A 15,056-nucleotide genomic window follows, 5' to 3' on the forward strand; every position below is an offset into this window, starting at 1 on the left:
GGTTAAGGTCACTACAGTATAAACTCAGTATAGACCAGGTTATGAGGTTGCTAGGTGTTGGGTTAAGGTCACTACAGTATAAACTCAGTGTAGACCAGGTTATGAGGTTGCTAGGTGTTGGGTTAAGGTCACTACAGTATAAACTCTGTATAGACCAGGTTATGAGGTTGCTAGGTGTTGGGTTAAGGTCACTACAGTATAAACTCAGCATAGACTAGGTTATGAGGTTGCTAGGTGTTGGGTTAAGGTCACTACAGTATAAACTCAGTATAGACCAGGTTATGAGGTTGCTAGGTGTTGGGTTAAGGTCACTACAGTATAAACTCAGTGTAGACCAGGTTATGAGGTTGCTAGGTGTTGGGTTAAGGTCACTACAGTATAGACCAGGTTATGAGGTTGCTAGGTGTTGGGTTAAGGTCACTACAGTATAAACTCAGTATAGACCAGGTTATGAGGTTGCTAGGTGTAGGGTTAAGGTCACTACAGTATAAACCAGGTTATGGGGACTGTTCGGTAATTAGTCAAATCCTATGTCATTGGGACAGAAAAAGTAATGATCTGTAGTCAATGTATAATAAACATTGTATTGTTAAAATATGTTTATTGTGTTAATAACGAACACAGTGTGCTGCAATCTGTTCATTATGTTTATTTAAACCAGTCTTGCTGTCTGTAGAACATGTCTATTGCTGAACATGGAACAGAACACTAGTGTGATTCAGGAAGGATTCTGGAATGTTAAAGGCAAGATTCACACATTTTGAATCTTATATCGTATTTGTGTATCTGAGCAATTTTTGCCAGAAAACTGACCTGTTATAGTGTAGATGTCAGAACACTATACTATCAGCAGATAACTGACCTGTTATAGTAGTGTAGATGTCAGAACACTATACTATCAGCAGATAACTGACCTGTTATAGTAGTGTAGATGTCAACACTATACTATCACTAGATAACTGACCTGTTATAGTAGTGTAGATGTCAGAATTATACTATCACCAGATAACTGACCTGTTATAGTAGTGTAGATGTCAGAACTATACTATCACCAGATAACTGACCTGTTATAGTAGTGTAGATGTCAACACTATACTCTCACCAGATAACTGACCTGTTATAGTAGTGTAGATGTCAACACTATACTATCACCAGATAACTGACCTGTTATAGTAGATTTTGATGTCAGAACACTATACTATCACCAGATAACTGACCTGTTATAGTAGTGTAGATATCAACACTATATTATCACCAGATAACTGACCTGTTATAGTAGTGTAGAAGTCAGAACACCTGGAGAACAGTGATGGTGTTGAACGTTGTTATCTGTGTGATCACCAGACAGAGGTTTCTCTCCGGTTTTGTGACGAAACAAAGGTTTAGTTGTTTCTTCTTATTATCTCGGCTTTAGGCCTATATATCACCGTGTCAAGGCATATGAAACTAACAGGTTATAGAGCAAACAACATAATTATCACAGCAAGGGTTGTAATATGGCTTGCCCAGTGATTGTACCCACACACCACTACTGGTGTGATGATTATTGTTCAAATCCCAGATTTAACTTGAAGATGAAATTTTGAATTCAGATTCATAGAGGAGTGATGAGACGACTCAAGGAATCTCTGACAGGTCCTCCAGGTCCAACATTATTTTAATACAACATGGTGGAAGGGTTGCACTTCAACAAACACCTTGACAATGTTAAGATCTACATGTATTTTATGTTGCCAACTCACACAATTGGTCGGCCCAAAACCACCCATACATTTGATTGGTCGACATTGGAAGGTTCCTCGGCCGTCACTGCAACTGATAATTATAGAGTTGACAGGTCAAAATTACTTAAATATGGCATAAACATGTTTTACAGACAGCTAACATGGTACTAAGAGCACTGACATGGTACTTAAAACTATCTGGTCAACAACTCAGGTTCCAGAATGTCTTGGTCAGTGTTTTCACTGGTCCAGAATGAGCAGATAGAGGAATTTCTCTGCCAGCTTGTCTGTGACCGTTGTAAATGTGGATTCTGATTTCAGAGTGAGGATCCCAACACAGTATAAACATTCTACTGATTCACACAGTGCATGCATATAATATATAGAATATACTGGATACATATATTGGGTATATATTGCATTATAATAATTGAGAATATATATAGGTTAAATATAGAACCAATGACTAGTTATTTTATTCAACACACAACACAACCCTTATACACTTATACACTGGCTCTTTCTCAGTCCTCTGAAAATCAGTCCTCTCCTTCACTGATCTGCCAATCAGTGCAGATTCAGGGAACAAGACAAGGAGAGAAGGGATTTTTAAGCAATTGGTCTGTTTACATTTCCACATATGCCATACCCACACTGCCATCTATTGGTCAATTCTGATGTTTATGATCACCAGGGACCGAATAATGTACTAAGCATCTCAGAGTAACGTTGCTGATTTGTGATCAGTTTAGCCTTTTAGATCTCATTGAATAAGACTACATGGACAGGGAGGACCTGATCCTAGATCAGCACTCTACTCTGAGACACATGATGCTCACATTGTGTGCCATTATTTGTCTAATAGCTGATAAAAATGTTATAGCAACAACAGATTCCAAGTGAACCAAACCATGTTATTAAGACAAATAATGTTTTGTTAACTGACTGATTTGTATTCATCATCTCTAGTTACAAGATAATGCAAATTGAAAAGGTATGTTTAGTTTCAATGGAAGCAAATTATGCATAATCTCACAACATGTCTGTAAAGTATGTATGTGTTCACTGCAGAACAAAAAAAAAACATTTGTAAGACATCATATACAATATCAACTTTTGTCTTCATCATGGTTATAATTTGACCAACTGAAAGTCATTCCCTCCAGTCTCTACAGAGTTCCATCTCACATCATCATACTTGTCATCAACTACAGAAATCAAATAAACATCAATAACAAAAACAAAAAGAATGTCAAAAACAAAAAGAAAAATCATCAACAACAAAATGATATCCTCATCATCAACATCATCATCCAGGCAGATCGCTCAAGACATCCTGAGGATGTCGGAAAATGCCTTCAAAACCGGCCACGTCATTGAACAAATCATAAGATGTGGTCCAACAAAAACAGATTTTAAATATTCTTAGTAATCATTGTTGCTAAAATAAATTATTCAAAGTATAATCAATGTATAATACCTTCTATATGAAAAAAACTAATGCATTTTTTCCCAATAAAATTACATTAAGATTAAAATGCTAAATGTCAAATGACAAAAACCAAAGCCAAGCCAACCGTTTACCACTAAACGACCATGCAGTCACTTCTAATCATTAATCTGTGATTAAGGAATATCAAGCCATAGGTTAGATGGTAAGTACATGAGAGAAATATAATTATTATAACAGAAATTAAATTACCAGCTCCTTATTTGCCTGTGTATTGTGTTTATCTAGACTAGCTCCTTAGTTACCTGTGTATTGTGTTTACTTATGGACATTAGCAAGTAAAGCACCTCTGAATCTGTTGGTTAACTTGTTGGTGTTCAGATTTACTGATTTGTTGGTGTTCAGATTTACTGATTTGTTGGTGTTCAGAATGTAGCTTGAAGCGTTTTGCTTACATCTACATTTTGACATTAAATGTTGTATTCCTACTCCTTTAGCTATTTCATTATGGAACATCTGATCTGTAGATTCCTAAGATGTTACATAGTTTATGAATGCATCTGCAAATGTGTTTTTCCTGCTGCAGTTGTTCTTTTCATTGTATTGGGTATTGAAAGATCTGCACATTATTTCAAAAACTTTATTGAGACGACTGGTTCTACATATGTTGATTCTGTGATATGTCATTTCTGGTTGTTAAGTCTATGAAAAATCAATCATGTTTTTGTTCAGCAAGTCATTATATAGTACTCCACTTTATTTCATGTTGAATGACCTTTTCAAGCTCTTCGTTGCATCATCGGGTGTTAAAGCCTTCCAGTCCCCTGGGAGATCTGCAGGGAGTGCACATGTGTCTGTAGCAATGTTCTCATTGAATTTGGTCATCACATACTTCCAGTAATCTGAAGCCTCAATGCTGGAATCTCCAGTTATTAACCAGTCAGGGTAATGTGTCTGGTAGTCCTTGTAGGGGTGAAATGTTCCTCCAGTCTTGGCATTGGAGAATAATGTGTCACTAACCACAAGAGATGAACATATCTCTATTACTAATTTCTGTGAACAACGATCCCTATAACCATTGATACCTTCTGAACGGTGAATGGAGGCATGGTGTGTTTTGTGCTTTATCCCCCCTGCTTCACAAGGTACACCACAGAAGGGACATTGTTCTCCACAGCCAAACAGACTGGTGAACATCTCGTCCTGAGGCTTGAACGGCAGAGATCTGAGTCTCTCTTTGATGTCTCCTCCCTTGATGTACTCAGCTTCCAGTGACTTCTCCATTTCTCCCACTAAATCTGTGAGGAAGTCAGCAAACTGCTTTGTGTTTGCATCTTTAAGAATAAGCATCAGAATGGAATCCAGAGCATCTTTAGGAAAGACAAGCTTCTCTGCAAGAGCATCGCAAATAATGTTAATGAATGTCTTGATATCAATTGCATTAGCTTTATCGCTGACATTTGAAATGGCAGCAATTATGACTTTGACTATCTCTGACAGATGTTTTATCTCTAGTTTCTTCAGACCGTTGTCCTTTGAAAGTCGTTGGACAATTTGGTCAAACAGCCGGTCCTTCACAAAGCTTTCATAATGGTTAATGTACTCTTTATATTTCTCATATTCTCCATCTGTCAAGAGCTGTTTCAAAATGGAAAACTGGAAAGCCCCTCTTGTGCTGTAATCCTGTGACCCTTCACCTGTCTTCACTTCATCAACCACATCAGGACCAATCATTTTGGTCACATAGTCCTGTACAGCTGGCTGTAAGAGCTTTGAGAACTCCTTGGCTTTCTTTTGGCACTGGTCTCGGTTATGAAACAAGTCTTTGAACTCAGTAAGGTACTTGTTCTTAGACTTTTCCAGACACTTCCTTGGGTCATTGACTTCAATGAAATCATCATGCATCTTCTGAAACTCTATGGCTGCTCTGCCACAGATATGTTGTTTGAGAGAAACCTCACATTCCTCACTGGCTTTCACTTGTGTGTGTTGATGCAATGTTTTGTCAATTATACTAAGCAGTTCTTTGATGTGAGTGTCATGGTAATCGCACTTGCTTTTCACCCTCTGGGTTACAAATTCCTGACACTGTCTCATGATGTCATCACAGATGTCTTGTAGTTTTTTCCTGTGATGGTTGGGATCCCAGTGCTTTACTGTGTTTTTAGCCTGCTGCCACCAACTGTCTGATTCCAAAACAAAAGCTTTTCTCCCACAATCCACCAGACTGTTTCCAAACAACATCTTGTTGACATGACTCCCCCTCATTGTCAGATTATCACGTAACATGAGGAAGGCAGCTTGAGCCACATTTCTTGTTTGGAGTCCTTTGAAGTGTATCTCAGACAGAGTGTTCCTCCACATGATTTCAAACTCTTTACTGAGGGCCTCATCTGATAGAACTGATTCTTTATTTTTACAGATCTGCAGCAGAGTCAGAACCTGCTTTTCCATTGTACTGGCCTGAGAGCTCTTGATGTTGTTCAGTTCTGTCATTCCCTCTTTGATTTCAACAGCTCCTTGCAGGTTGTTTCTCACTGTGTTTTCTATCTCCTTTCTCAGAGTTTTGGCACTGGACACAAAGTCCTCCTTGAATTTTTCGACAAGATTGACATGGCCATCTTCCTTTTCAAAGTATTTTACTAGATTGTCTTGGATTTCCTTTTCTCCCTCTGAAAGCTTCTCAGATGCTTCTATCATTAAGTCTTGTAGCACATCTCTTATGGACCTCTGGGGATGTTGATCTGACATGCCAATATTGGACATTTTAGTTTCAGCACTGACCATCCATTTATACATCTCCTTCTGGAAGGCCCATTCCCAACTATTGTACTCCGAGCATAATCTGGAGTATGCATCTGCAACCAAGCTGTTTCTGAAACTAAAGATGAATTTCTCAAATTTCACTGCATCCCACAAGCTTTGTGTCCACTTCAAGAAATGTGTCAAGTCATCATTTTTCTGGCATTTACCAAAATCTTTCATCAAGGTCTTTTTGAAGTTGTACACAGCCTCACTGTATCCAGCATTGACTGGAGCCATAGGGGGAGTCCCATGCCAGAGTCCTGGGATGTAGCAGCTGCTTGTGTCTGGATCATACTCCATCACATCAGTGAACTTGGTGATATTCTCCTTCTTCTCCATTCTGGCTGCTGCCTGGGTCATTTCATTCAACTGTTCCAACAACTTCTTCCTGTCCCTCATGTTGTTGTCATGAGCAGACATGTCTGACACATTCTGGTGCACAAAATTACATATCGGCTTCTTCCCCACTTCCTTCATCCTGATAAAAGCATGAACAACAATCTGTAGAATGTCTTTCATCTCTGTGGAGTTCTCCATGGCGATGTTGATGATAGTGACATCACTGAGTCCAATCACCAGTGTGGCCAGTTCATTGTCATGTTCATGACTATCATCTAGTTGAGCCAACTCTGGTGATTTCAACCCCTCTGTGTCAATCACCATGATGAAGTCACATTTCAGCTCCTCCTTGAGTTCTTTGTTGACTTTAATCAGCAGCATGAAGGCCCCTCTGGTGCATCTTCCACTGCTGACAGCAAACTGGACTCCAAACATGGTGTTGAGGAGAGTGGACTTCCCAGTGCTTTGAACCCCTAAAACTGTAACAACCCGGATCTTGCTATTGGATTGGACAAGAGTATGAAGCTGAGTCAGAACAGCTGATATCCATTTCAGAGGGATATTTGATGCATCTCCATCCACAAGCTCAATGGGGAAACCATCCAACAGCATCTGAGCACACAATCCAGGGAGATGCTCCATCTGTTTCCTTTTAGGACTGTCTTCAGGGAGGGAGCAGGCAGCTTCATATAACTGGCCCAACTCACGCAGGAAGTGTTCAAGACCTAAGGAACAGTCAGATAATTGCTTATCCAAATGTTTAATGTCATCTTTTTTCTCCGGAGAATGTTGGCAAAGATTTTTGTACCGGTCCCGCAAACCAGACATGTTCTTACGTGACAGATTGTCCAGATTTATCTGCATCCATTTGAGGAAATAGGATCTCTCAGGTCCTGATTTTGACATTCCAGAAATGAATCTTGTCATTGCACTGGACATGTCACATTTATGTTGCTTCTTCCTCAACTCTTCCTCGTCTTTCTTCAGAGAGCTCTTGTAGAGTTCAATTGTTTGATCCCCTGCTTTTCTCAGTCTACATCTCTCTTTCTCCAACTGGGAAAGCTCTTTCCAGATTGTTCCTTGTAAGGGTAGCTGTTCATCTTTGAATTGAATTGTGTCTGTGATGTTCCTGGTGATGTCACCTGCTGTCTTCCTGGCACTTTGACACTCATCCCTGTCTTCATCAACCAGAATCCCAAACTGATGAGCCACGTCAGCCATGTTTTCAATTGTCAATCTGTTTTTACTTTTTTCAATGATGTCACCCACAGAGGACTGCAGGGTTTTGACAAATTGTACATCATTTTTCTTCTTCTTCACAATCACATTTGTTGGGTTGATACTGTAGTTTGTGATCATTTTATTCAATGTGTCCACCCTGAATGTTTTATTCTGAGAATTGACAACCAGAAATAACTCTGTTTTTGTAACTTTGCCTTCCAAAACCTTGAAATCGGCCTCGAAATCATCAATGAAAATGTAAACTGCAGCTGATGTTTGACACAGAAAGGAGAACTGTTTTTCAAAGGACTTGATGTCTCCTCTGAGATTGGCAACAGACACAGGCTTAGTGAACGTGTCTATGTTTCTGTTCCCACATGGAAAGTACCAGCTGATTTCAACCAGACCATCTGAGATTTGCCGAGGGACATCGCCACATTCCATATCATCATGAACAAATGTATCATGGTACTGTTGAGGGTTACTAAGCAACTTGTTCAAGATCTGAGACTTGGACAAGCTACTCTCCCCTAGCCTAACAAAGGACACCATAGGAATATCAGAGAGAACTATTCTCTCCTCCACAAAAGTCTTTGTGGATGTTTGGGAAGACGATCTAAACTTCCTCACTATGTCCCTCAAGGCCCACAGCATCAAAGTGATGTGTTCTGTGTCACAGTTGGGCAGCAGCAGAGGAACAGCAAACTGACACATGGACATTTTCTGGACCATCTCCTGCTGCAGGAAACCATCTGAACACAGAAACAGGGCTGTGATCAGGTCCAGTGGATTAATGACATCGCTGCTATCAGAGTCAGTGTCCAGGTTGTCTACACCACAATAGGAAACCTCCTGTTCAGTGGTCAGACATTTAACACTCCTAGCATTCACATTTGCCATCATTAATTTCTTCAGGAAGGCCCCTGGAAGTGACTGCATAGTGGTAAGAGGTTCATCTGATGTAGTATCAGCATTTATCTCAAGGACAGTACTTAACGTCAGCTTGTTTTCATAATGATCTTCTAGTCCAGCCTTTGACAACAGCTCCATGAGACAGGATCCTGTAGATAGAAATGAAAAGATAACCATGATTACAAATCCTCTTTTTTCTGTAGCAGAAAAGCACACTAATAGGTGTTATACACTGTACTTTAGATGAAGTTAAAGCAAGCAGAGGAAGACCATCTCTGACACAATGACTCACAGAAATGGAAGCAAGCATGTGAATTCAGCTACAGTATGAGCTGTGAATCCATTACGCTCCTTAACTCCTAAAGGAACTGTTATGAGATCAGTTATGGTAGGGTATTTTTACTGCCATTTTACTACAACACCAATGAAATATCCATTCAATGGAGAAATTATCAGCGAACTGCCTTTATTGTGATAGAGCTATATCAGTATCTCTTTACATTACAGCATGGAATAAAGGTACAATAACAGGTCCTGTTTCTAGATCTATATCAGTATCTCTATACATTACAACATGGAATAAAGGTACAATAACATGTCCTGTTTCTAGATCTATATCAGTATCTCTCTACATTATAGCATGTCCTGTTTCTAGATCTATATCAGTATCTCTCTACATTACAACATGGAATAAAGGTACAATAACATGTCCTGTTTCTAGATCTATATCAGTATCTCTATACATTACAGCATGGAATAAAGGTACAATAACATGTCCTGTTTCTAGATCTATATCAGTATCTATATACATTACAACATGTCCTGTTTCTAGATCTATATCAGTATCTATATACATTACAACATGTCCTGTTTCTAGATCTATATCAGTATCTCTATACATTACAACATGTCCTGTTTCTAGATCTATATCAGTATCTATATACATTACAACATGTCCTGTTTCTAGATCTATATCAGTATCTCTACACATTACAACATGTCCTGTTTCTAGAACGATATCAGTATCTATATACATTACAGCATGGAATAAAGGTACAATAACATGTCCTATTTCTAGAACTATATCAGTATCTCTACATTACAACATGTCCTGTTTCTAGATCTATATCAGTATCTATATACATTACAGCATGTCCTGTTTCTAGATCAGTATCTCTACACATTACAACATGTCCTGTTTCTAGATCAGTATCTCTATACATTACAACATGTCCTGTCTCTAGAGCTATATCAGTATCTCTACACATTACAACATGTCCTGTTTCTAGATCTATATCAGTATCTCTATACATTACAGCATGTCCTGTTTCTAGATCTATATCAGTATCTCTACATTACAGTATGGAATAAAGGTACAATAACATGTCCTGTTTCTAGATCTATATCAGTATCTCTATACATTACAACATGTCCTGTTTCTAGATCTATATCAGTATCTCTACATTACAGCATGGAATAAAGGTACAATAACAGGTCCTGTTTCTAGATCTATATCAGTATCTCTATACATTACAACATGTCCTGTTTCTAGAACTATATCAGTATCTCTATACATTACAGTATGGAATAAAGGTACAATAACATGTCCTGTTTCTAGATCTATATCAGTATCTCTACACATTACAACATGTCCTGTTTCTAGATCTATATCAGTATCTATATACATTACAACATGTCCTGTTTCTAGATCTATATCAGTATCTCTATACATTACAACATGTCCTGTTTCTAGATCTATATCAGTATCTCTATACATTACAACATGTCCTGTTTCTAGATCTATATCAGTATCTATATACATTACAACATGTCCTGTTTCTAGATCTATATCAGTATCTCTATACATTATAACATGTCCTGTTTCTAGATCTATATCAGTATCTCTATACATTACAACATGTCCTGTTTCTAGATCTATATCAGTATCTATATACATTACAACATGTCCTGTTTCTAGATCTATATCAGTATCTCTATACATTATAACATGTCCTGTTTCTAGATCTATATAAGTATCTCTATACATTATAACATGTCCTGTTTCTAGATCTATATCAGTATCTCTATACATTACAACATGTCCTGTTTCTAGATCTATATCAGTATCTCTACATTACAGCATGGAATAAAGGTACAATAACATGTCCTGTTTCTAGATCTATATCAGTATCTCTATACATTACAACATGTCCTGTTTCTAGAACTATATCAGTATCTCTATACATTACAACATGTCCTGTTTCTAGAACTATATCAGTATCTCTACATTACAGCATGGAATAAAGGTACAATGACATGTCCTATTTCTAGAACTATATCAGTATCTCTTCATTACACCATGTCCTGTTTCTAGAACTATATCAGTATCTCTATACAATACAACATGTCCTGTTTCTAGAACTATATCAGTATCTCTACATTACAGCATGTCCTGTTTCTAGATCTATATCAGTATCTCTATACAATACAACATGTCCTGTTTCTAGATCTATATCAGTATCTCTATACAATACAACATGTCCTGTTTCTAGATCTATATCAGTATCTCTATACAATACAACATGTCCTGTTTCTAGATCTATATCAGTATCTCTATACAATACAACATGTCCTGTTTCTAGATCTATATCAGTATCTCTATACAATACAACATGTCCTGTTTCTAGATCTATATCAGTATCTCTATACAATACAACATGTCCTGTTTCTAGAACTATATCAGTATCTCTACATTACAGCATGTCCTGTTTCTAGATCTATATCAGTATCTCTATACAATACAACATGTCCTGTTTCTAGATCTATATCAGTATCTCTATACAATACAACATGTCCTGTTTCTAGATCTATATCAGTATCTCTATACATTACAACATGTCCTGTTTCTAGATCTATATCAGTATCTATATACATTACAACATGTCCTGTTTCTAGATCTATATCAGTATCTCTAAACATTACAACATGTCCTGTTTCTAGATCTATATCAGTATCTCTATACATTACAACATGTCCTGTTTCTAGATCTATATCAGTATCTATATACATTACAACATGTCCTGTTTCTAGATCTATATCAGTATCTCTATACATTACACATGTCCTGTTTCTAGATCTATATCAGTATCTATATACATTACAACATGTCCTGTTTCTAGATCTATATCAGTATCTCTACACATTACAACATGTCCTGTTTCTAGAACGATATCAGTATCTATATACATTACAGCATGGAATAAAGGTACAATAACATGTCCTATTTCTAGAACTATATCAGTATCTCTACATTACAACATGTCCTGTTTCTAGATCTATATCAGTATCTATATACATTACAGCATGTCCTGTTTCTAGATCAGTATCTCTACACATTACAACATGTCCTGTTTCTAGATCAGTATCTCTATACATTACAACATGTCCTGTCTCTAGATCTATATCAGTATCTCTACACATTACAACATGTCCTGTTTCTAGATCTATATCAGTATCTCTATACATTACAGCATGTCCTGTTTCTAGATCTATATCAGTATCTCTACATTACAGTATGGAATAAAGGTACAATAACATGTCCTGTTTCTAGATCTATATCAGTATCTCTATACATTACAACATGTCCTGTTTCTAGATCTATATCAGTATCTCTACATTACAGCATGGAATAAAGGTACAATAACAGGTCCTGTTTCTAGATCTATATCAGTATCTCTATACATTACAACATGTCCTGTTTCTAGAACTATATCAGTATCTCTATACATTACAGTATGGAATAAAGGTACAATAACATGTCCTGTTTCTAGATCTATATCAGTATCTCTACACATTACAACATGTCCTGTTTCTAGATCTATATCAGTATCTATATACATTACAACATGTCCTGTTTCTAGATCTATATCAGTATCTCTATACATTACAACATGTCCTGTTTCTAGATCTATATCAGTATCTCTATACATTACAACATGTCCTGTTTCTAGATCTATATCAGTATCTATATACATTACAACATGTCCTGTTTCTAGATCTATATCAGTATCTCTATACATTATAACATGTCCTGTTTCTAGATCTATATCAGTATCTCTATACATTACAACATGTCCTGTTTCTAGATCTATATCAGTATCTATATACATTACAACATGTCCTGTTTCTAGATCTATATCAGTATCTCTATACATTATAACATGTCCTGTTTCTAGATCTATATAAGTATCTCTATACATTATAACATGTCCTGTTTCTAGATCTATATCAGTATCTCTATACATTACAACATGTCCTGTTTCTAGATCTATATCAGTATCTCTATACATTACAACATGTCCTGTTTCTAGATCTATATCAGTATCTCTACATTACAGCATGGAATAAAGGTACAATAACATGTCCTGTTTCTAGATCTATATCAGTATCTCTATACATTACAACATGTCCTGTTTCTAGAACTATATCAGTATCTCTATACATTACAACATGTCCTGTTTCTAGAACTATATCAGTATCTCTACATTACAGCATGGAATAAAGGTACAATGACATGTCCTATTTCTAGAACTATATCAGTATCTCTTCATTACACCATGTCCTGTTTCTAGAACTATATCAGTATCTCTATACAATACAACATGTCCTGTTTCTAGAACTATATCAGTATCTCTACATTACAGCATGTCCTGTTTCTAGATCTATATCAGTATCTCTATACAATACAACATGTCCTGTTTCTAGATCTATATCAGTATCTCTATACAATACAACATGTCCTGTTTCTAGATCTATATCAGTATCTCTATACAATACAACATGTCCTGTTTCTAGATCTATATCAGTATCTCTATACAATACAACATGTCCTGTTTCTAGAACTATATCAGTATCTATATACATTATAACATGTCCTGTTTCTAGATCTATATCAGTATCTCTTTACAATACAACATGTCCTGTTTCTAGATCTATATCAGTATCTCTATACATTATAACATGTCCTGTTTCTAGAACTATATCAGTATCTCTACATTACAGCATGGAATAAAGGTACAATGACATGTCCTATTTCTAGAACTATATCAGTATCTCTTCATTACACCATGTCCTGTTTCTAGATCTATATCAGTATCTCTATACAATACAACATGTCCTGTTTCTAGATCTATATCAGTATCTCTATACAATACAACATGTCCTGTTTCTAGATCTATATCAGTATCTCTATACAATACAACATGTCCTGTTTCTAGAACTATATCAGTATCTCTATACATTACAACATGTCCTGTTTCTAGAACGATATCAGTATCTATATACATTACAGCATGGAATAAAGGTACAATAACATGTCCTGTTTCTAGATCTATATCAGTATCTCTACACATTACAACATGTCCTGTTTCTAGAACGATATCAGTATCTATATACATTATAACATGTCCTGTTTCTAGATCTATATCAGTATCTCTACACATTACAACATGTCCTGTTTCTAGATCTATATCAGTATCTCTATACATTATAACATGTCCTGTTTCTAGAACTATATCAGTATCTCTATACATTAGAGCATGTCCTGTTTCTAGATCTATATCAGTATCTCTATACATTACAGCATGTCCTGTTTCTAGATCTATATCAGTATCTCTACATTACACCATGTCCTGTTTCTAGATCTATATCAGTATCTCTGCATTACAGCATGGAATAAAGGTGCAATAACATGTCCTGTTTCTGTAGCGTGAGGCCGCTTGATGTACAGGCAGTGTACACACCCTGGATAGGATGCTAGTCTATTGCAGGGCCTTACCCCCAATCGATCTCCTTAATGCTGAGTGCATCCCCCAAAAATAGACACTGTGTTTGTCTATTGTTGTTACTTAGATGAAGATCAGATCAGATTTGATGACCATTTTATGCAGAAATCGAGGTAATTGTAAAAGGTCCACATACTTTCTTGCCACCATAGTTTCTACCCTCAGACCATCAGGCTGCTGAATAGCCACCACTAGTCAGCTACCTGCTCCCAATATGGACATCCCCATCTGACTTTTTACTCTGCCCCCACTCCAACGACATTCATCACTGTTGTAGTTGTTCATTTGTATATTAGAATTTGTTAAAATTTAATTAGTATTGTTTTTTATTTCACTTGGTCCCCACACCCCCTCAATGGTCATGCTACTCACGCTGTGGTCATTCCCCCCCAACCCCACCTAAATGGACATGTACAATTCCTTCAGGAAGTTCAGACCCTTTGACTTTTTCCACATTTCATTATAGCCTTATTCTAAAATATTAAATTCATTCAGTTTCTCCCATTCTTCTCTGCAGATCCTCTCAAGCTCTGTCAGGTTGGGTGGGGAGCGTTGCTGCACAGCTATCTTCAGGTCTCTCCAGAGATGTTCGATTGGGTTCAAGTCCGGGCTCTGGCTCGTCCACTCAAGGACATGGCTGTGTGCTGAGGGATTCTTGACCTGTTGGAAGGTGAACCTTCACCTCAGGCTCAGGTCCTGAGCAGGTTATCATCAAGGATCTCTGTACTTTCTTTCATTCTTCTTTGCCTCGATCCTAACAGG

At 37.0% G+C, this 15,056-nt stretch overlaps 1 protein-coding gene across 1 annotated transcript; it reads right to left on the reverse strand.

Annotated features, from left to right (window-relative positions):
- Window positions 1–1,639: 1,639 nt before the first annotated feature.
- LOC110518067 (up-regulator of cell proliferation) lies at window positions 1,640–8,611 on the reverse strand. Its single transcript, XM_036954129.1, has one exon. It carries the CDS (start codon window positions 8,587–8,589, stop codon window positions 3,931–3,933), a length of 4,659 nt encoding a protein of 1,552 aa, XP_036810024.1. The 5' UTR covers window positions 8,590–8,611; the 3' UTR covers window positions 1,640–3,930.
- Window positions 8,612–15,056: the final 6,445 nt, after the last annotated feature.

The sequence above is a fragment of the Oncorhynchus mykiss genome, chromosome 19 (genome assembly GCF_013265735.2).
Source record: "Oncorhynchus mykiss isolate Arlee chromosome 19, USDA_OmykA_1.1, whole genome shotgun sequence".
Taxonomy (NCBI): Eukaryota; Metazoa; Chordata; class Actinopteri; order Salmoniformes; family Salmonidae; genus Oncorhynchus; species Oncorhynchus mykiss.